This window comes from Rhopilema esculentum, chromosome 6, assembly GCF_057945365.1.
Source record: "Rhopilema esculentum isolate cy_ngs chromosome 6, ASM5794536v1, whole genome shotgun sequence".
Lineage (NCBI taxonomy): Eukaryota > Metazoa > Cnidaria > Scyphozoa > Rhizostomeae > Rhizostomatidae > Rhopilema > Rhopilema esculentum.
The window spans coordinates 11152909-11176227 of NC_142820.1; the positions used below are offsets into that span (position 1 = coordinate 11152909).

The window sequence follows — 23319 nt, forward strand, 5'->3', positions numbered from 1 at the left end:
TTAAGGTTAGTATTCAATAAAAGCTGTGAATTGTAAAAGAAACAGCATGGATAGATCAGTAAAAAAGAATAGTGAATTGATCCATTTTAGAATAACAGATCCATATATAAATATATATAACGTTACAGTAGTCAAGTATTTAATTAAATTTAGCTAAAATCAAACCATTGAGGTAAGTTGAGGTAAGTTACTGACTTAGTACCCAATTTCAAATTTTAGGTAATATAAAACCCAATTTCAAATTACAGAAGATCTAATTGAAAAATCATTTCTATATCGAATTTCTAAGATCATTTCTATCATATCTATAAAAACTTAAAAGACAAAATATAGCTTAGATTCAACATAGCTTAAAAAGATAAAATGGGAATTGATTTTCTAGTATATTACAGCATAATAGTAAAATAGCATAATAAAATGCACGTGATATCAAATATCAATATTAAGATCATTTAGATTTTAGTATGAATCGTTGCATATCTGCATGATAAAGTTATAGTGTATGAAATTGAAAATAGATACGCGAAGAATGGTAAGGCACGAGAATCATGATTAAAAAATTGGTAAGTAAAATTACTAGCTTCTGAAAATACGCAGAGAAGGTCCTAGTCTGCACTGTTGATATTTTCACGGCGAAGGAGACTGACCCAATACGTTTGTGTGTTAGAACAAGGGGTCAGGACCCTGGTATCAAGTGAACACGAAACCTCCTGCAAATACGTCACTATACTGTGCGTAATCGATCCGTTATGTAACGACAAGGATGTCCATTAGCCTAAAGCCTCAAGTAAATTTCTGCTCCTCGAATCGCTTCCAATCCATTCACTTTAGGATTGCGAATATATTCAAGCTGCGGTCCTTCATTTGGAACAGCAAACCTTTCAGTAAAGCCCTGTTTACACTACAACTTTTAACCTGGGTTGAACCTGGGTTAACGTTAATATGGGTTAGAAATTTTTTAGTGTAAACGCAGCTAACCTGGGTTGAACCTGGGTTAAGCCAATTCTACTCTGGAGGTGGGTTGAGCCTAGGTTAACCCCAGGTTAAGAACTTCAAAATGCAGTGTAAACGCAAACCTGGGTTGAACCCAGGTTAACGATCTAATTAGCGCATGCGCCTTTTGAGCCATGAAAGGCGCCAAAGACAAAGTCAAAACAAAATTCGCCTTGGAACGCTCGTGCAAAAAGGTCCTTCAATTTAAAGCAGCATATCTTGAAAATGAATGAAACAAGGGCTGAATGGGGTAAACTATGGGGCGACGATGAAGTCATGTCGTGAATCGAAATATGGGCGGACGAAGCCATCCAGCGACAGCTAAATTCATGTACCAGAAAGCTTCCTTCATAACGAAGCGCATGCGTGGCGAATCTAACCTGTGTTCAACCCAACTTTGCGTTTACACTATACTTTGTTGTAAATGTAGTGTAAACGAAAGTGGGTTCAACCTGGCTTCGACCCAGGTTAGCGTTAACCCAGATTAAAAGTTGTAGTGTAAACAGGGCCTAATTCGTAGAATCCCAGCAACGAGTATAAATAAGATAAAAGACTTTACATTTGCGATAAACCGTTCACACCGAATTTGTAAACAAGGAAGGGTATAACTACTGCTTGAGTAACGTGTTGCTTTCAGTTGGTCGCCTCTTCATGCCAATATCTGGAACCCTTCAAGAGGAATGCGATGCCGTCGGTAACTTCTCCGCAGAATGCGCCGTTGTAGACGGTAACTGGGCATCTTGAAAGACCAAAGGGTTACACGACCACTCATCACAAGAACTGCTTTCTGACATTTGTTTGATTGACTTTCCAAGCTCTTGGACACTGATTAATGTCTTAAATTGACCTTCAGCTACAGAATGATTTGATGCAATTGAACTGGCAAAGAAAGCGACCTTGTCAAGAAAAACTGCCTTCACTGAATTTAGCGTACACATCCAGGACAAGCGATCTTTGAGGGAAAGTTTATTGTTTTGCCATATGTAATCCGTTAAAGAAAAAAAGCAAAGAAACAATTTAGAATAAGCAGGAAAGTCTGGTAGAGGTTCCAACAGAACTGGCAATAAAATAAGCCTGTCAGACCAACGCTGTCTGCAAAGAGCAATGTTTGCCTCTTCAATCAGCTTTGGGTTGCTGACAAAAGCAGCTGATAACATCACAATAACAAGATCAGCTTTGTCAATGAGCGCATTGCATGCTTCTGACTGTTTAGGTCTCTGGATAATTGGTTTCTTGAGGTAAACTGTCAGCCTTTTTGCTAGAAAATCTGCTGCTGATTTATCCGAATGATGATGGCACAGAACAATATAGGGTGTAGTGTTGTCGTAATCTGGTGACAGACAAATTTCGTTCTTTGCTCCGCTGGCCAATTTAGGTAGGTAGGGATATCCGTTTAAAACAAATTTAGTCCTCCAGTCTTCAGTTAATTTGGAGAGAAGCAAAGGATTGGGCTTCCTTAGGCCGTCCAGTTCTATAAAAGTGCAGAAAATTATATAAAAACCTATGAACAAATTTTTTCAAATGTTTGTACATTGATAAAAACTACCAGTAATACTACAGAGTTGGCCTAATTCTAAGAGGGGCTGCGTTTACAAGGCATTTTCACAGGTTTCTCCGCTCACTCTATTTGTTATATGTATGATATTGTCTTAGCACAAAAAAGAAAGATAGAAAGAGTAAGAGAACGATAGTACAAAGATAACTCAATCCGGAAGGCAATGGAAATAAAAACATGAAATAAAAAGGATCAATATGTACTCTAAGATATAAAATTTTGTAATATTGTAGAAACAACAAAGGAATTCAGAGAAATACGTTAAATTAACAGTTGTTTGGGCCTAGGGCAAAAGAAAGATTGGGCCCGTAATGACGTCATCGATACTGTTGTTATCGTAAGGAACTTTGTTATAATTTTTTGCGGCTTCTTTCAGCACAGGGCCTGGGGCAATCTGTCTCCTGCTCCCCTTCTCGGCGGACCTGGCCTTAAAGATAATAGCATTTGCGTCTACTGAATATATATGTGGGTCAGATGGGCAATAATTACATGTTTGATGACCTTTTGAATACGCTTGAGAAAGCTAAAAAAAGGAAATGCAAAACTGTATAACCAAAGATATCACACACTTTTTAGCAGCTGGACCCGACCTAAGAACTCTGATATGTCGTCTCGAGTCAAGTCTAGAGGTGAATAATCAGAGCACCAGCTTGGGAGAGTTGGAACAGGCTCGACAAGGATAGGGAAGAGCGTTGTTGAATATGCAGGGTCACAGTGTAATGCCATTGCCAGGTTGTACTCTTCTTGGCACACTTTCGATGTAACATATGAAGGTGAGATCAAGCAAACGACGACTTTTGAGCGCTCTAAAAATGAAATTAATCAGATGCACATTTACAGAGTCATATGGGCCAGAAAATTTGCTTGATGATCGCATTCAGCATATGCCCAGAAACTTAAAATGGTCCTGTTCTAGAAACCAAAGCGTTAACAGCTCTTTCTATACGACAAATAATAGGCCAGTGAGCAGCCATTCCAACCTCAAGAATGCAAAAATAAGCTGAAACTAATTATGAGAAAGATAAAAAACTCCCAATACGTTTCCTTGATTGTGGAATTTCATAAGAGGCTTTTAAAATAGAGGTACAAAGTAAAGGGTGGCTAAAAATTTAATTCATGTTTTACTCAAATTTATTTCGTGTTACTCAAATCTATCTCATGTAACTCAAATTTATATCAATAGTATGTTGATCCATCTCAGTCAGATTTCAAAGCAGGATAAGTATGCACGAAAAAGTTTCTGCTCTGCAATCAATGCTGCAACACAGATTCTTAAATACGTACCAATACTGTTGTATAGCTTAGTTTGCCAAACTACCCCCGTCTTGAGATCGGATACATCAATGAATATTTTCCAATCAGGATACAGGACAGACAAGTGCTTTTTAATCTGAGCAGCAGCCTCGCTGTTTTTGTGCGAATACGAAATAAATACGTCATAACGATCACCGGTTAGTGAAACGGGCTGTGGCTTTTGGTAACTGTTGTCTGGGTGCGAATGCCTCAGCGCTGTGATATTCAGCTTCAACCAATCAGTGACAACCGAGCAGGCATTACGCAAAAGGTCATCTGAGAAAGGCCTACAAGTTAAGCAGAACTGCTTGAAAATACACAACCATATCTCGCCAATCGAAAAATCTCCCCAATAGGTTCCTTACTGTTAACCAATGAGATAAAAAATATCGACTTAAATTTGAAAATATAAATACTTATTTAAAATTTGTCCTCTCTAAAGATTAATAAAATATAATAAGAGCTTGAAAGTAGCACAAGGAAAAGCTATAATAAATATTGAAAAGTCGTTATCTACCTGCAATCTATATACTGAATAAGTGACATGTAAGTTGGCATTTTGTCGACCGTTTCAACATATAAAGGAGCAAGATAGTCTCTTTTCATGTTCCTCGAACAGCAAAGTGCAATGTTGTATTGCTCCAAACATGCTTCGTCTGTCAGAAAATTTGGATTCAAGACTGTGATTATTCGGGCACACGAAACCATGACCTGTCAAGCAAGAAAAGGTAGTCATATAGAAAAACAAAATAAAAATGGCAGACAATAAATATGTAAAGACACGATCAAGTTGCATTATGAATAGCGTCATTTCAGAAAACTTTAAGCTACTAATTTTATTGAACAGCCATAATATTTCTAAAAATGATTATTATTTATATTCAGTAACCTAATGAATCTAATGAATCAGTTTAAAATGGGATTTTGTGGCAGCATTTAACAGCTTTAGAGCTAGGTACAATTATCAATCATATTTAAAAAACTTTCTTGATATCAAAATGCATCAGAATGGGACCACAGTGGTTTTCAGCATCTGAAAAGCTTTTCTAAGTATAAATTCTTTCAATTACATCAGACACGGACCACAACAGTCTTTCAGCACCAAAAAGCTCCTCTAAGTCTTTCAACTCCATCACAAATGGGACCACAACAGTCTTTCAGCACCTAAAAAACTCCTCTAAGTCTTTCAACTCCATCACAAATGGGACCACAACAGTCTTTCATGGAGAGAAGCCTCTTTATATTATGGAGAGAAGTATATATTATCTAAGTATAAATTCTTCCAACTACACAACTCTAGCTGCTATCTATTCTTAAAAGCTGTTCATTCTTGTAAAATAGCACACTCTTTCGCTTATGACTTTGGTTACCACAATGATCGCTAAGAGAAAACTTTACCTCATAAATGTGATCCTGCCAAGTTTTGTCTTGGTTAATTTCCTGCCTTTCTGCATAAATTGATATATCTTCATATAAAGATTCTAGTTTTCCAATTATACCTGCAGCTAGTTGTTGATCACTTGGGCAATATGACAAATAAACATCGTATTTGACAGGATGAGCCTTTAAAGTAAAGGTTTAACATTTTATCAGTTCTTGCAAATTACACCCCAATGATATTGAGGATGATGTCAAGAAAGATGACAGGAGGGAGATGGCAAGAAAAGTTATGGCAATAGGAAGGCCTACAAGTTAAGCAGAACTGCTTGAAATACACACTGATCCACTGTAGAGGTGGTTCTGGGGGCCTATCTCAACTATTAGCCCCTTAGTTTTATCTAAGACCATGACAACAAACCAAAACTCAGATTTTGGGATAGTTGGAGGGTCATATGGTAGCCAACCTTCTGATAGAAGATGGTATCTGATGATGATGATACCTAAGAAACCAAATGACATACACCACTGAAATTTTATGTGTAAGAATTTCTTACCAAACTTTCCTTCCTTGGAAATATTAAAAGAAAATTTATTATGGTCACTTTTACGCTCCCCAAATTGACTATGCTTCCCAAAATATAGTTTGTTTTGGGAAAATTTGATATGGAATGGCAGGGATGCTCTTTGATAAGTTTTGGAACTTTCAAAACAATATAATTTTGATATTTGTTTGAATGTAAATTAATGCTAACAAAAATTGAATACCTGCTTAGGTAACCTGATAAGATATCTTTGAATTTGCTTTTTGTCAATGAATCTTAAAGAGGGAGAGAAACGCTACAGAGAAAAAGTGACAAATAGGAGAAACCTAACAGTACTTACTTTTTTCAGTTTATTTCTGTTCTCTTTTTCTTTTAGCCATTGTTCTTTAAGTAATCTAAATTTTTTCAAAAGGAAGTCGCTCTGTATTTGCTTCATATCTTTAACATAGACAACAATTTTCAAAACACGAAGAAGCAAACCAATTTCCATCCAGTGAATTGCAGCTTCCACAATAAGAGAAAGTATAGTTTCATATTCACACCCCTGTAAAAAGACCCTTGGTATCAGTATAATAGAGGTGCATATCTTTGTAAGTATAAAAACCTCTATTGATTGCGGTTTGATTACAAAATTACTAATTACAAGTCTCTTGCAAGAAAATTTTAAAAATATTATCTTACCCCAGCCTTTAAACATTTTATTATGTATGGTATTGTTTACTCCCTAACTTCCAAAGGTAGTGTTAGGACACTGAAAAGCTATGCTTATCAAGCAGTGTACTGGTCCTCCCACTCAATACGACAACACCTCGTGATTTCTACGCCTTGTGATATAATGTTTATAATTCGTTACACAAGAGCTCATGGATAGTGACTATGAAAATGTTAAGAGACCACTATATTAATATCCTTCACTTAAATTGACCTTAGTCCATCTATAAGAAATATCATGTCCAAAAACATCTATCATTGATATAAAGAAATATACTTTGGGTACTCTTAAAAGCAAAGCTTATAAAAAAGGCTTTTCTCTAGGGTCTTTAGGCTAACAGCATTTCAGGGCCCCAAAAAATTTTTTTTTTGATGCTCTGCACTCCTCTTCACATTTTAGAGACTCATATCATTTCCCAACTTCCTGGTTAGGAAGTTGAGTTAAGTTAAGGATAGTGTGATGAAGTTAAGCTTGTTTCAAATTTTGGATATCTCATTATTTGCACTATCATTGTTAGATCTCAACAGCAGAAATATGAAAAAAACAAAGAGAAATATAGATATTTGGATTTTGAGGGGCTTGTCTAGCATGCAACTGAAAAAGCAGAGGACATCAAATATTAAAGGAATAGAAAAGGATAAAATCTTAAAGGATAAGAAAATTCTGAGAATAAAATCTTACTTGGTGGCCTGTACTTATCAGAGGCATCATGACTTTGATTTCAGTTCCTTTTGATAAAGAAACTAGGCACCTAAAAATTTCACCAATGACAGTTGTAGACCTTGCACCAGGCTTATAGGATCCTTCAAAGCACAGTATTCTTCTAATGCTTTTATCCTCAGGTAGTTCTTTTGACCACCAGCAAGAAAAAATAGTACGCAGATCCTCTTCCTTGTCATTTGCCAAATCTTGGACTGAAATGCCAAGGTCTCTTCTCAGAGCACCAATAACTGACCAAGGTGTTTCAACATAATTATCTGCAAAAAAGATACAAGTATTACCTAGCGTTGTAGTTGTTTGCTTTTTATCATAAGATAAATAACAAATCTGAAAAAAACTCAAATTTTAATTCAAAAATTTTATGCATACTGCCATTGGTGGTGTGTCAAGTGGGCTAAGAGGGACACTGTAACTTTAGTAACTAGTTTCTAGTAACTAGTAGTTATAGTAACATTTTCCTGTTCATGGCTTTATGAAATTTCAGGAAACAAATCAAAAACACAGAAGACTACAACAACTTTTTGCCCTGAATTTTAAGAAGAACATAAAGTGCTGTGAAGAAGATTTCTGTTGACATTTCCAACCACAAACCATTAATACTATTTGAATTCAGCCCTCAATGACACTACTAAGGGGATTCATTATTGAAGCTGATGAAAAATGCCTATGGCCACCACATGCCTGGAGATTTTCTGCCATGTGATGGTTAGCAATCTTGTTACATTTTTCCCATGAAAGCCTGTAACATCATGAAAAAGGCTACTTATAGGTTTGCAGCTTTAAGACCTACAGATTTTGCAATAGGCTTTCTGCAGATTGTGACTTCAGCATAAGATGCCTCTTGTGTATTTTATTACATATAATGCAACTATAAATTGGCAATAGTCTATGGCCTTTAGATTATGGCTTTTGGCCCCCCTCACCATAAAAGGCCCCCTGTGAAAGTAAAATATCATATGCCAATTTGAACCAGTTTTGTGAACCCATAAAAGCAATTTTAAAACATCAAAAGTATTGGAACCAAATTTGGAAAAGCTTATTTTTAAAAATTTACAAATTTAAATTTATTGCTGGTAAGTCTCATCAGTTACACCCTTCAAATATCATGTATGAGCTTTAATAGTTTGTTAGCAATGACAAAAATTGCTGGTTGTGTCTATTTGTGAAAAATGCCAGTGTCATTTATGCTAAGATCTTTGTCATAGAGTCTGGCAAAGATAATTTTTTGGCACAAAGTTTTGACACAGAGCAATGCTATCGTTGATTTTGGCACAACACTGTTGCTTTTCCAGCAACAGAAGCTAATTTGCAGTGATCCTAATTTACAGAGAAACAGAAGCAGAAACCACACACGTGGCTTTGTGACTGCAATTAAGGAAAAGTATATTAATCATTATATTCCATCTCATAAGGAAAAGTATATTAATCATTCAATATCTGGCCATTGCACATTCATTCTCAAAATTGTTCAATTAAAGTGAGATGGAACTGAGACATTCTTAATTTGATTTGGTGCAGAAAAATTAAGGCTGCATCCAAATATCATGATTTCTGTGCAAACTTTTCATTCAAAGAGGATTTCCTGAGTGATCCCCTTGAGATCAGGGCTGCCAAAAAAGTTTCAGACCCTGTTTACACTGTCCTGTTTAAAAACGGAACCGCAACGGTACAAAATTTGTTTGCTTTCATAGCAGGGTCAAAACTGTGCTGGATGGCAGAGCAAAATCATCTCGGTTCCACAGTGCTAGTGAAAAGGGAAGGGGGAACCACAACAGTTTTATCACTGTTCCAAACTTGGAAGGAACAGTGTAAATGGGGTATCTGTGGCAAAACTGAAAAATAAGGCTCCTTGCGAGCAGAAAATTGTTCTGACTTCGAAAGCTATACTGACAACACATAGGCTGAAAATCTTTCCCTGTCACCTTCGTTAGAAAACAATCAAGAAAATTTTTTCTATCACAAGGTCTGCACCAGTGATCCTAAACTAGAGGGGCCAGCAATTTAAAGAAAGGTTCCCTCTTATCCCTCTAGGCTCTAGCCACAATTCTGGCATAATATTTACAAAATATTGAAATCTGAAACTGAAAGATGTTCGTTGTTGTAATCTGACTGTCAATAGATTGAAGTTTTGATAGTTGATTTTTTCAGTGAACCTTTGTAAACAGTAGGATGTTGTTGTAATGCTGCTGTTTTGCACTTCATTGTGTGTTTATTGTGATCATTGTGTTTTGATTCTGCATTTGCTTTGAAACGAATTAAGTGACAAAAAGTATTGGCAAAAAGCATTTTTTGATTATGGTTTAATTACCACTTTATATACAAACCTATGGATTGATACAAAATTTTACGGCAGGACAGGACATACTTTACAGTAGCTTGACTGTCAAAGCCTTGACAAATGACAGGTATGTTTTCCACGAAAACTCACTTGGAAAGGCTGAAACAACTAAAACATCCACTTCCTCTTTCTTTGAAAGCTTTGTAACACTGCCATACGACAAGTGTATCTCGCACGAGCCATGATCTGTTAGTACGTCTATTTTATCCTTCGTGACAAGTTCATTCGCCATTCTGGAGTGGAAAACGACTCTTTCAAGGACGAGTTAATCAAAACGAGGCTATATCCTTGTCGAGATGAGTTGTTTTTACTTGCAGATGTGATTGTGAGTAAAAATGAATAAAAGAGTATTGATTACTGGTGCATCAGGCCTGCTCGGTAGAGCGATATTTGACGAGTTCAAGTCCAAGAAAGATTCTTGGGAAGTGCTTGGTCTAGCTTTTACCCGTACCGGGAATGACTTGCGCAGGGTTGACTTGAGAAGTAATCGTGAAGTAGAATCTGTTATTCATGAATTCAAGCCAAACATTGTTATTCATTCAGCAGCCGAAAGAAGACCAGATTTTGTTGAAAAACACGAGGAAGATACTGCTTCTTTGAATGTTACAGCATCGCAAGTCATTGCTGAGTGCGCTACCAAGGAAGGTGCTTTCACATTGTATATAAGCACTGACTATGTTTTCGACGGTACAAGTCCACCTTATAAACCCACTGACAAGCCCAATCCGTTGAATAAGTATGGCCAAAGTAAACTTGAAGGTGAAAATGCAACCCTGAAGTACCTACCCAACTGTGGCGTTTTACGAGTCCCCATTTTGTATGGTCCTATTGAATATCTTCAGGAAAGTGCTGTAACAGGTACTTTATCAGTTTTGTAACTAGTTTAATGTTCAAATTTTTATTTGCTGCTAGTATTATAGTACTTCATGTCTATTGTAACTGCTGAGAGTATATTCTAAGTAAGACCCATCAGGCATCACACTTCTGAGATAATGCACACCTATTATATGTCAGAGAGTTGGTAAAAAGATGGCAACTCTATAGGAATTAAAATTGGTTATATTTATGTGAAAAGGAAGACAATGCTTGATGTAATTGATAGCACAATGGAGGATTTGATTATGTAAATGGCCATTACAAAGTGTTATGACTTTGAAATGGCCTACAACTATTGAGAATGGTCCCTACAAAGCAAACCTTGCTGGAAAATAAGAAGCACACATTAAATTCAGAGTTTTGAATATATACCCAGTTATTTTAAAAAACATTTGCCAACAAGATAAGACAACTGATATTATTTTAGTAACATACGTAAAAAATTTAATTTTTCTTTTCATAGGTCTTTTTGAACTGATTAAGAATAAAAAGGAAGCCAATGTGTCAAACTATGAATGGCGGTATCCTACATCAGTAAAGGACATTGCCACTGTGTGTAGACAAATTGCTGAGAGACGTCTGGAGGATGATACTTTCAGTGGTATCTGGCACTGGAGAAGTGATGATAAGCTAACAAAATACCAGATGGTAAAAATAATGGGTGAAATTTTTGGACTATCAACTCAACATATTACTGCTGATAATAATCCAAGCCCAGGTGCAAAACGACCTTTTGATTGTGAATTTGATTGCTCAGATTTGGAAAGAATTGGAATTTGCCAGAGAACACCATTTGTAGCTGGACTATCAGAATGCTTAGCCAAATTCACATAATAATCATATACCTCATTGTAAAATGAATGTAGCTGTGCTGAAATAAATAAAGTAAATGAAGACAGGGGGGATAAAAAGTTTTTGTTAGATAATTATTTGCAGTTGTTTAATTAAAACTTGTAATATATTGATGATGTTTCCATGTTTGGGGCATTTTTGGATGTTAGGGAATCTTTTTTCAGACACGAGATGCATGTGTATAGTCAGCATGTACACTGAACTCAGTGGCAAGCCAGCGTCCAAGGGGAGTTTAGGGAAGATAGAAATTTGAGGCCAAACTCTTTTACTATCAGAAATCACCATTTTACCGATATGAGCTCCCTGTACTAACAATAGAGAAACACATCCACCCAGACTCATTTAAACCCTCTCCAAACTCACTTCACTTTTCTAAATAAATGACAAAATTGAACCCAAGAGATGGATGAGGATGTCCTCCTAGGCTGCCTTTAACTGAACTGAATTAATTTGGTATGTACATTGCTACATAGACTTCTTTGGTAAAGAAAGTCAAATTTTTTCCAAAATTAATTTCCCCTTTCTTTCCATATTTTGTATAAACTATGATAAAACAATGTTTTAAGATGTTTTCTTTCAAAATAATAGAAAGACTTTCTTCCTACTCCTACAATTGTTGTTTAAATGACCTAATTCTACTGCTTCCCAAAATATCTTATATTCCCAGTGTTTGCTCCAATTGTTTGTGAAGAGTAACAATAACAGGTTGGTTTTCTGGACCATGGGACAGGTTCCCTAGGCTAAACTCAATACAATTATACGTATATATATTTTTCCCATTCTACATGTAAGTTCTTTTTCATGGATAAGAATGCTGGCAGCTTTAGCCTACAGTTTGTCTTCCACCTTACAGTATTTTCTGCAAAAACTTATCAAATTAGTCTGAAGTGCTTCTTTGAACTTCACTTTATCTAGAAAAAGTACCAACAAGTTTCTACATTTCTTTTCTCAAATCATCAAGCAGTGACTAGCAATTTTTATTCAACCTGTTAGTATTTGTTTCTTGGTTCTCCTCCTCTTGGGATGAAAGATGTCTTGGCAGAAAGTTCAAGAAACCCAGTAAATAACTTGGTATAAACAACTAGCCAGAATTTTTTACCAACAAAGCTCTTTTAGATATAAAACTAGAGCCTTTTTTCCTGATAACACCATTGAAACATCCCAGAGTTCAACAGGATTCTCAACACATGAAATGTCAATTGACCATTGTCTGGAATCAGTACAATCAAGAGGTTATTAAGTTGCTCCTAATTCTTGAGGAAGAAATTTGCTTCAGTTATTCCCTATAAAATTACGTAACTGGATAAGGGTGCCAAGAAAAAATCGAGCAAAATTCCCTGATCAAGACAACTATTATTTTCCTTTTTGCATTACCAAAAGCTTTGGCTCTGCTTAACACATTTCCACAAAGAAGTTCATTTATCCAGATCATTTTTGTACTGTACTGAATTCTAGATCCAACCATTTTTATCCAATTCTGGCTTTAGTCCAGACTGGAACAGTTCAGCATGTGCAAATGATTACATAAGACAGTAACAGAAACCAGGTCACGCTATTTCTCTCTTCATTCTGCTGGGAGCCCCCTTGAGTTGAAAGTGATAAAATTTGTTCGAAAAGACTAGGTCCAATGTAAATACAGCCAATAAATACAAACTACACTTGGATAGTATTTGCCCAGGACTAGTGTTAATGGGGTCTAAGATTAAAAAGTGCTCCTTTAGCCAGCTTTAAAACTTACATCATCTTTAGCTAGAAACAGAAAACGTTTTACAAAGATTGCATTACAGTTCAAGAAAATGTCAGAAAGAATACAAAAAAAACACAAAATACTTTTCATTTCATTATAATGGTCTTTTCAATTCAGTGTGTCTTTTTACCTGGAAATGAATGAAAAACCCATTTAACCAACATTAACTGGTTTTTTAAAAGGCAAAATAATCGAGAAGGTCACAATGTTACTAGTCAAGATGTGGTGGAGAATATCAGGATAGGTCCTACTTTTTCAAAAATCAATGGTCCAAGAAAATACATTGGCTTCCAAAAGAAAAATTGACAAAAATAATGAATGCAACTCTATAAGTTTATGGCCTAAGTTAAGTGTGGATTTTAAACTGTTCCTATTATATAAACTAGGGATGTACCGGATAATAAATATACTAAAAAAATTCAACCACAACCAAATAAATCTGCATGATCCAAGCATGCAATCTCTATCATTGCAGCTCATGTACACATCCATTTTGTACAATCAATTACTTGTTTTTTTATCAGCGGCCTTTTGGCCAAATGCATTCACTTCAAAATAATAGAAGAATTATTCACTGATCTTCACCCTTACGGCCAGCATGCAGCACAATAATCTTTTATAAAACATATTGCAATAACTTGAAAAGCCTTTACCAAGTTTGCATTTTTATTATCAAGTTCTGAATAAGTACCCTATAGCTTAGTCAAATCATGATGGTGTCAAACCCTTGATAGGAAATCTAATGCATTTCTTTACCACTTCTTACAGTTAGCTAAATCAACCACAATACTTACATTACTGGGTTCACTTGCTGTTGTTCAGCCTCTGGCTTTCCACCCTTTTGCTCAGATGTTGGTTGTGTAGGTAAGAAGTCATCTTTGGGCTCTACAATGCTAACATGGTCTGGCAGAGATTTCTTTGGTCCTGTCTTTCCTTGAGGATCCCATGGAAGCATGATCTTCACTTTTATACCAAGTACCCCTTGAAAAAGAATAGCAATCCAACTGCTGAAGACAATAAATATCAATATATATGGACAATCAATTATGTATATATACTATACATGCACGTTTACAAATGTCTGCAACAGTTGATTGATGATCGCATTAAGCATTAAATTCCATGTTGCATCTTAGAACAGTCTTGTCGCACCAAAGCCAACTATAATAAGGTATAGTCAGTTGGGGGAAAAAATACGCATTTTGCACAAAGTTTGCTCCAGAAAAATATTCAAAAGATATCTTGTCAATACTCTTTTATTTTTCGAACTTGAATGGTAATACCTTGTTAACCAAACCTTTGTTGTCTTGCTAATCCAATTAACCTTCTTATAATTAAAGAAAACTAATGCGAAATTTTTCCCCCATCAAATGGGGTAAAAAATGCGGATAGGTGGGGAAAAAATACGCACACATAAAAGAATGAATCCTAGAGGCTTGTTTATGAAGAACATTCATATAATACTTGATTTTCCATGTAACGATGTTAAGCAATAGTTTTGAACAGCTTCTAAGTGATTTTAAAGTTGAAAAGCATGAGGATGTCTGCTATTAAAAACTTTGGCATATGAAAGCGAGGCTATGACTTAAGTGCCAAAAATACATTGTAAACTCCGATTAATATAAGCTTATGTAATATCTCATGATAATTTGTGCCTCTGTGACTCATATTTACATATCTCTATAGGTCCCATACCAACATCAATCAAAATCAGGAGTGCGTAATTTTTCCCCATGTGCTCAAAAATTGTGTGTCCAAAAAATACGCATGCCATGTAGACAAAACAAAAGATAGCAAGCAAATGTAATTATCATAGGTCAAAAGGTTAATCCCTTAGAACAACTGAGAACACTTGACTTTGTGGGCTTGACAGTTACTGAGGCAACAATAAGAAAGTTCGATGATTTCCGACAAAACATTATATTGGGCCAATTTACAAGGTAAACATTCAATTCCGCTTTATTCTAAATCAAGAATCCTTACAAAAGGGAAAAGCAGGTCAAATTGACAGGCCTTCTCTAGGCTATACGGGAACCACAAGCAAAACGGTATAAGTGATTGGGCGTGGCTGAAAAGGTGGTGCGTAATTTTTCCCCGCAGAGACATGTGCGTATTTTTTACCCGGATTGACTATACATATAATAACAACATACTTTCATAAATTAATATTTCTTGTGTCAAGCATTGTCAACTTTTATCCCCTACCCGTCTCTCTTTAGGAAAAAGAGAATAAATATATGACTTTTTCCTTCACTTTCATAAAGTACATTAAATGACCTCGCTTTTCATTTGAAGCTACAAATTTCTATGTTTGAGATTCACAAACTCGAGACACTGACAGCAGTTCTAGTTCAGTTACACCAAGCATTCCTGGGAAAGGCGTGCAATTGCACTTACATGTGTGGTACACGCTTCCCCACACCGAGGAGTGTGTTTAACCAAAAAACCTATTTTTGTAATCATTCGTTTGTTTGTTAACCAAAGCACTGGAAACTAATAAGGTGACAAAAAAACAAAAATTTGTTTTATGTTTTTTATTTCTATGTGTTTCACAGTTTTTGTCCACAGGTACTGGGTCAACATTATAATTTTGAAGAGCTGTGTTAGCATGCACATGTTTCTAAAATACCATTTTCAAATGGCTAATCAAGTTGAATTTTTAAACAAAAGGCTTGCAGTTTAAACAAGATTTGTGCTGTATTTCTTCTAATCTACACTCTGAGATTTGGCACCTTCAGCAAGAAAAGTAAAGGGGTCACAAAGAAGCTGGCCTTATTCCTGAAATGGGGCAACAATAACATTTTACGCTATACTATTTAAGTCCACGCCCATAAGCAATATGTAACAAGGATTTGGTGCAAGTTGTATGCGAAATATCAGTTCGTCAGGCATCCGTCATTCTAAGGAGCTGCAGTATTTATGTGAAAGCCTTTGCCAAAGGCCCATGCTGAAAAGCTGACTAAATAAAGATGACTAGCAATCTGCATTGATGAGACATTCATTCCTCACAATTTGCTGTTTTGGGCAAGCAATTAAATGCTCGGGTGGTTGGGTTTGCATAAGTGCTGATGTGATCGCGAGTGATCACTTTCCTCAAACAAAAAGGCTTGCTCAGCACATGCAAATTATATATTATAAAAATGAAGAAAATCAGACTGACTGCCATAAATTGAGATTTCCTCCTACCTTGGCGAAGATATACGTGTCTCACAGCCATATCAATGTATTCTTCAATTGGGTGACCACTGTGGATCATGAAGCCATCTGTGAACTTCATTGACTTGGCTCTTTGGCCTCTAAGTTTGCCTGAAACCACTACTTCACAGCCTTTTGCCCCACTCTCCATGATAAACCTAACAACACCATAGCAGGCTCTAGAAGACAAAGAATGCTTTTAAATATACATATCTAAAAATGCAAAATAAGTAGAAGTATATATATAAATATACAACTTATATGTCAAGTGCCTATCTCAAAGTACACATATATATATATATACTGTAAAAGCTCTATTCAGCCCCCTCTCTATTAAGCCCCTCCTTATTTAGCAAAACCTTAAAATAAGCATCCACTCTCTTTTAAGCCCCTCTTCTTGGACAGAAAAAAATAAAGGCCTTTGTTCTCAAATGAGGAAAACATGCCCATTTAGTGGGTCTCATGACAAGTGCCATGATAATAAAACTGTGTGCATTTAGTACAGCCCAGGTAAATATTAACTTGTGTTGCCTTAGAGGTCAGTAGAAATTTGTTTAGAAGATGTCCCAGGGTTATCAATTGACCCTGGTGATTCTGATGAAGATGAGGACCTTGTGAGAGATTAATTAGAATTTAGAAGCTGCTAGGGAAGTTTTCTGACAAAATTTGTATGACATTTTTATATATAACAAAGAAATAGACAAGGGCATTTTTAAAACATTTTTTTACTTCAAATTTTTAATAAGCCCCCTTTTTCTAATAAGCCCCCTCTCTCTAATTAGACCCCCTTCTAGGACTGAAAAAAATAAAAAAGCCCCATGGGGGCTTAATACAGGCCTGGCTTAATACAGCTCGCGCTCGCCTCCACGCTCCCCTCGCAACCTGAGGCGAGCTATGAATTGCTCTCCTAAACAGAACATGAAGGAAGAATCGCTCCCCTAAAATTTCCTATTCAGAGAATTATGAAAACGCACAAGGGTTAATTGGTTTATTTTTGTAACAGCAATTTCTCCCGTCATTGCATTTTTTGCAATTAACTTTTTGCTTGTTGGGCGGTTTTTGTTATGATAGGCATAAACTTCGATCTATTTGGAAAACGATAGTTAACAGAAAGGTACATTTGTAGCAATAGAAACAAAACCATGCCTCAAAGAGAACAAGGTACTCTGTCTTGCAGATCAAAAACGACAACCAAAACATGGAATTCCACTATCCAGCGGCATTTACTGAAAAACCCAGATTGGGTGAAAACTATAACGGCAACATGTTTGGCATTATTGGCAAAGCCTGATCAACGTTCCATCTAGCAGTTTGTGAATCTATCTACTATATAAACATGACCAACCGCTTTTGTGTAGACATAAGTGAGTTCGTTTTCACCTTAGGACTCCGTTGGTAACATTTTCAATAGGAAAGCGGCACTGATTGGACAACCTCAACAGTCATGTGCTCGCGCTTTCTGATTGGCCTATTTCGATCCAAAACTGGGTATTTTTGCGTAAAGTTTTCCATCTTTGTTCTGACGTTTTATTCTCTGAAGAGTGCTAGACGTATAACTTCAGCTTGTTTTAAAATTTTTTTTCAAATTCTGTACAACAAAAAGATTGTTTTGCAAGAGAATGGTTGTTTTTGTGTTGTGCCAGCTTTACATGAAACTGAAAAAGTCTGTTCTTTTAATACTTAAAGTAAAGGGGGTGCCTAAGTCACGGTTAAAGCAAATACAAATTGAAAGAAGTAAAACAGCACACTCCTGACTGAGGCAATTACATTAAGGCAACCGACAGATACTAAAGGGGCTTATTAAGTCAATTGTCGATTGTTTTTTAAAGTACATTCTATGTGTTACTGATTTAGCTCGCCTCAGCAAATGAGGGGAACGATTCACAGCTCGCCTATAAAAATACAAACGGCAAGGCCTGTTAATAGAGCTTTTACGGTATATATATATATATATATAGTGAAATGGGAGGAAAATAAGCCCTTAATAAAATGTTTGCTTCAGAAAAATATAGAAAATACATTTATATATGTTGTCCTGTTCTTGTCATTCTCACTTAAAATCAATATTTTTTCCTTCTTTTTATGTTTCATCGAAAAGCATTTGTTGGTCGAAATTTTAGCTAATTAGCTAAACGCAGTCTCAGCAGCTGAACTGGATCCAATGAAGACCTCAACAAGAGAAAAAACATTGGGAAATTCTGGCCACTTGAATGTTCAGATCTTTTTCTAAAGCTCTTCAAAATCGACATTTTTATCCCTATTTTGATGTAATTTACCTTTTTCATTAGAGAACAACTTTGTCCTCATTGAAGCAAGCCTTCATTTGTCTAATTTTTGGATTGAATACTCTCATCTGGTTGTAGACTGCTTCTTGAAACTCTTTCAATCTGTCTTTGAGGAGCTTGATCACATCTTCAATGACTTTCACCTTTGCATTATTTGCTAAAAAACCTGTTTTGGCCTTCAAACTACCCCATCCCTACAAATTCATATTTCATGCATTATAATGCTTTTTAAATGTTCTCAAGGTAAAGAACTTACTTTCTAACTGCAAGACCACCAAGTAGCTTGTATCGAAGAGATTCACATTGGGCAATTGCACAGAGTCCACGCGTGGCAACTTTCTCTGCATAAAGCTACAACAAAACAAAGAAAAAGATTCATTCTCAAGCAAACATACATTGTACATAATATAAATTTTGCTGTCTATTTTGCTGTGAGCTTTAAAGGCAGTCTGTCCCCTCAATGATTGGCTAAGATGAACAATAGGTCTTCCCGCCTTAACGGATAACTGATTACGATGCTTGCTTTGGCTGCCTTAGGTGCGGTAGTGGACAAAATTTGAAACTGCGTGCAAAAAGCATTCGGGAATGGCAAAAAGATTTAATTCCTGGAATTGAATGATCATAATGGAAGCATTTCCTTTTGCTGTTGACATATCTGTCGCAGAGACCAAATAGGGAGCCATATTTTTCTAGTCACAGCTTCACTACAATGGGAACACAGCCATTTGATTCAAAAGCTCTGGAATCAAAGTTGTCTCTGGTTGGTTTAAATAGTTTAATCATCAAAAAAGCTCAACAGTGGATGAATTTCACTCCTGTGAAGAAAGGGTTGAGCAGAATAGGGGACAGACTGTCATTAAATGAAATTTGAGAAGTTTAAATAAGCTGTACAAGAGATAGAAATAGTTTTTGGGGCTCCAAACCAGCTCTGTAGAAAGATCTAAACTTGGAATGCTAGTTCAGCAGAAAATGATTTTAAAAAATGATTAAAACTGACATTAAGGTAGTGGAATCAAGTATACAGTATATAGTTGACTAACTATCTTGTTTTCCACATTGGTGATAATAATGCAAAATTTCAGACAAAGTGTCTAGTTTGGCTTGAAATATTCTGCATTTCACCTTCAAATCTGTGATGTGCCAACAAACAGAGCAATTTTTTTTAATTTGCAAAATGTCTGACCAATGAGGACAAATTGAATCCAAGGTTTTGAGTGTCGGATTCAATTATTGTATTATATACATATATATATATATATATATATATATATACTTTTTAATTACATAGGTGCAGTTTTGCCACAAGTTGCTCAAGGAGAAGATAATTTACATCAATGGTTTCAAGAGGTGCATTTGCCATATTTATATGGTGAACACACTTCTTGCAAACAATAGCAAAAAATAAATAGCAGTATGATTTGGCATAGAATTTTGCATATGGTTTACAGGCATTCTATGCCAGTGCAGTAAGTACAAAAACATTGTAAATATATATATACAATTTCACTCAAGTTTTGAAAAGCTCGAAATTCCTGAATTTATTTCACTTTTAAACATTCAAGTTGGTTGAAGAAGTTGAGGCTTATGAACATGATGGCATTTTTGCAAATTGAAAATATTAAGTTTCTGGAACATATGTCACCTTATTAATATTAAAAACTGTTTTACTAAAAATTAATAATTGAAATGCAAGCAGTTTTATGTGGGCATGAAAATTGATGTGGATTGGCACAGGGAAATTCTAAATACACTTAAGCTGTATTCACACATACCTCAACAGTCCCCTCTTGAAAGTTGAATCTTTTCTGGACAACCGAAGTGAGTTCTCTGATTCTTCGACCTTTTTCTCCAAGCACACTTTGTGTCCTTGTTGCTAGAATGATAATTTCTGTTCTAATTGGAGTGACTCGAACTTCAACTCCACTGTATCCATCTTCTGCCAACTCTCTTTTGAGGAACTCATTCAATTCTGCTTTGAAAACGCCATCAGCTACAAACTAAGTTAGAAAAAGCCATTAAACTCTTTGCGTGTCAACTTTGAAACAAACAAGATAAAAAGGTTTTCGAATGAGTTTTACATAGCATACATATAATTTTTTTCGAATATCCAACATGAATTTGTAATAGTATTTAACACTAGAAAAGTGGTTTAGAGTTAGCCCTATACTCTCGACATTCTTTAAGGGAATAAAGAGACTGTGCTATTGAAGAGAATTAAAAATACTAATTCAAATCGAACAAAAATTGGGGCTTTTTCCAATAAAACATTTAACTTTAACTATTCACTGCTTCTCTGATTTGGACACCAGATTTCAATCCACAATAATCTTTAAGCTTGCTTCTAATTTTCTTTAAAGCGTGATAAATTTCGCATCAAAAAGCTTTAAATTATCTGTCGAGCTTTGTATTAATTGCATGAGAGCATTCAGTAGGGTGAAACTACGGGTCTTACCTTTCTTTTCTTGCTGATTGGGTTCGCCATGATGGAAGCGTTCGGGATAGAGGACGATATTTATTAGAGCCCAGGCCTTCAAAGACTGGATCACAGGGCGCCCAAGCTATTAGTCTCAATCAGAATGCTTAGGAGGCGCTTTGTCTTCTGAGTCTGCCCACAGGCTACTTTGTCTGTGATCAATGTTTTATTTCGATTCACAAATTAAACAGTAGTTAAATTTGCCGGATGAAACGCTGCAAAGACACTAAAACCCTGTTCTTATCTATGATGTACAATGTTCCTCAAAATCGCACACGCAGAAAGGTTAAGTGTACGAAGATCTCTAAAGCCTGAAATATACGACCAGTTTTTATCAGTTTCTAACTGACAGTTTTCAGTTAAAAACTGATTGGGATTTCTATTCATTGGTGCAGACTATATTGTTTTAATCCGGCGCCACTCTAATACCCTAGCGCAAGATGCTAATTTTTTCAGAGCAGCCTTGATTTCAAAATGTGGAAAAGTTACTAACACAGATGAATTTATATATGCGTGGAAGTACGGGAAAACGTTATGCAATGTGACATCAGACTCAAAAGTAGTTTCGATTCGAAATACGAATAGTTTGAAAACGATATCTTTTTTTATTTTTTGGTATTTGCGCCTTTTCTTGACGAGCAAAGCTGTAGCGAAAAGAACTGCAGTTCGTTCACGATCAAGCTCCATATCAAAACAGAGTGAGCTGTCAACGAATGAATTAAACTGATCATGTATAGAGGACATCTGCTACGGAGGATTTTGAAAAACTGAAAACTGTCAGTCAAAAAACTGATAAAATCTGATTGTGTATTTCAGGCTTAATAGAGCAAACAGAAGTGGATCTGAGTTTGGCAAAAAAATCAAAGCAACATGTTTTAGATAATTTGTGAAAACTGATTTGTTAGCTAATCCAGACCAAATAAATATACATGATTGCCCCTCAGATCCCAAGTTTTATTTAAAGATTTTCAGCAATATCTGAAATGACAACAACAGGGGTGGATCCAGAGCAAATTTGAAGGAGGGGCAGTTGGTAGTGGGGGCGCTGAAAAACTTTCAAATATTGGTTACGAGAGTACGCTGTATACAACAATTTCAGATACCTTTTCAGAATAAACAACATAACTTTGAGGTAATCCTTGAAACAAATTAACCTATCGCTCCAATAAATTTTTTCATCTGATTCTTATTCTTCAAAAGGGGCGCACCATTTCCAAAAAGGGGCGCCAGACTTGTTTCAACTCGTTGAGGGAGGGGCAACTGCCCCTAGTTGCCCCCCCCCCGTAAATCCGCCTCTGGACAGTATAACAAGGTAAATTATGGGTTACTAGAGCATAAAATTTGTTCTAAAACATACTAGATTTAGCAGCTGGAAATTTTTGTTCGCAGATTGTCACGAAAAATTCCATGCAGATCAAAATCCAAAACTGCTATCTTTAGAAAAATCAACAAAATAATAACTTTCTGAGACTTTTTTCCAAAATAGAAATTTTATAGATTTTCATTTTTCTTGAGCTTTAGTTCTAAAGTTTGTTAATTTTTTTGCATTCTAGTACTAGTTTCTTATAATGAAAGCAATTCAATGTTATTTTTCAAAAGGAACTAAATCCATCTCTTTTGGATTTATGATGAAATTACAACACTACGGCGTTAGTATATTTTGGTGTTGCCAAGCTAGACGGTGATGGTAGTCGCTACTTAGTTGTGGGAGGGGAGCAAAATAATGCCTGTCTAAGTCATGCCCCTTATTTGGTACGGCCCTCTTATCACTAGTAAACGCCAATGACCAATTTTTGCAAAAGTACAGAATCACATCACCAAATAGTGCCAAAAGATCAACCCCCCTCCCCCGCTATTCTCTCAACAGATTTAGTTTATAAGTTATCACCAAAAAACTAGCGGATAGAATTTCTATTAATTTATCATCATTATCATCAAAGGAAACAAAAAATTATTCGTGGTACCACACTAAGGCGCCACATCGAACATTGGTCAATCTTTTCATGACACCTTGGAATAATAGGGCCACAGCAAGCTCGTTGTAGACATTGGGCCACAGTGTACTAGACATTGTCAACTCGTTGTAGAAAAACAGTAGCCTATGCATAATTTATCAAAAAGAGGCAGTGCGGGTTGCGAAATAGGCGTTCAAAGAATAACCGAAGTAATCATACGATTTATTCGATTCACGCCAAGGAGCCGACTTTCTGTTATTTGAATTTTATCCCTTTTACCTTCCCGATAGTCTCCCTTTCTCAAGTCAAACTCAATTCATTGACAATTCAAATATTAGCAGGTTTGCAAATGGAGAGAAAAAGGCGTATAAAAACACCTTTACATCAAAAAACAATTTTATGA

General features: G+C 35.9%; 3 protein-coding genes across 3 annotated transcripts; 1 reads left to right on the forward strand and 2 right to left on the reverse strand.

Moving 5' to 3' along the window:
- Window positions 1-80: 80 nt before the first annotated feature.
- On the reverse strand, window positions 81-9765 carry LOC135686384 (uncharacterized). The gene is made up of 8 exons (XM_065202604.2): window positions 9624-9765; window positions 7157-7452; window positions 6104-6307; window positions 5240-5404; window positions 4359-4552; window positions 3833-4128; window positions 3118-3354; window positions 81-2464 (listed from the first exon to the last, which is right to left on the reverse strand). Exons 1-8 carry the CDS (start codon window positions 9763-9765, stop codon window positions 1665-1667), a joined length of 2334 nt encoding a protein of 777 aa, XP_065058676.2. The 3' UTR covers window positions 81-1664.
- Window positions 9766-9786: 21 nt separating this feature from the next.
- On the forward strand, window positions 9787-12141 carry LOC135686390 (methionine adenosyltransferase 2 subunit beta). Its single transcript, XM_065202614.2, has 2 exons — window positions 9787-10391; window positions 10873-12141. Exons 1-2 carry the CDS (start codon window positions 9869-9871, stop codon window positions 11241-11243), a joined length of 894 nt encoding a protein of 297 aa, XP_065058686.2. The 5' UTR covers window positions 9787-9868; the 3' UTR covers window positions 11244-12141.
- A 947-nt stretch (window positions 12142-13088) lies between these two features.
- LOC135686391 (small ribosomal subunit protein uS3) lies at window positions 13089-21083 on the reverse strand. The gene is made up of 6 exons (XM_065202615.2): window positions 20941-21083; window positions 20261-20485; window positions 18745-18839; window positions 16195-16382; window positions 13803-13989; window positions 13089-13138 (listed from the first exon to the last, which is right to left on the reverse strand). The coding sequence occupies exons 1-6, from the start codon at window positions 20968-20970 to the stop codon at window positions 13135-13137; spliced, it is 729 nt and encodes a 242-aa protein (XP_065058687.1). The 5' UTR covers window positions 20971-21083; the 3' UTR covers window positions 13089-13134.
- Between the last annotated feature and the right edge of the window lie 2236 nt (window positions 21084-23319).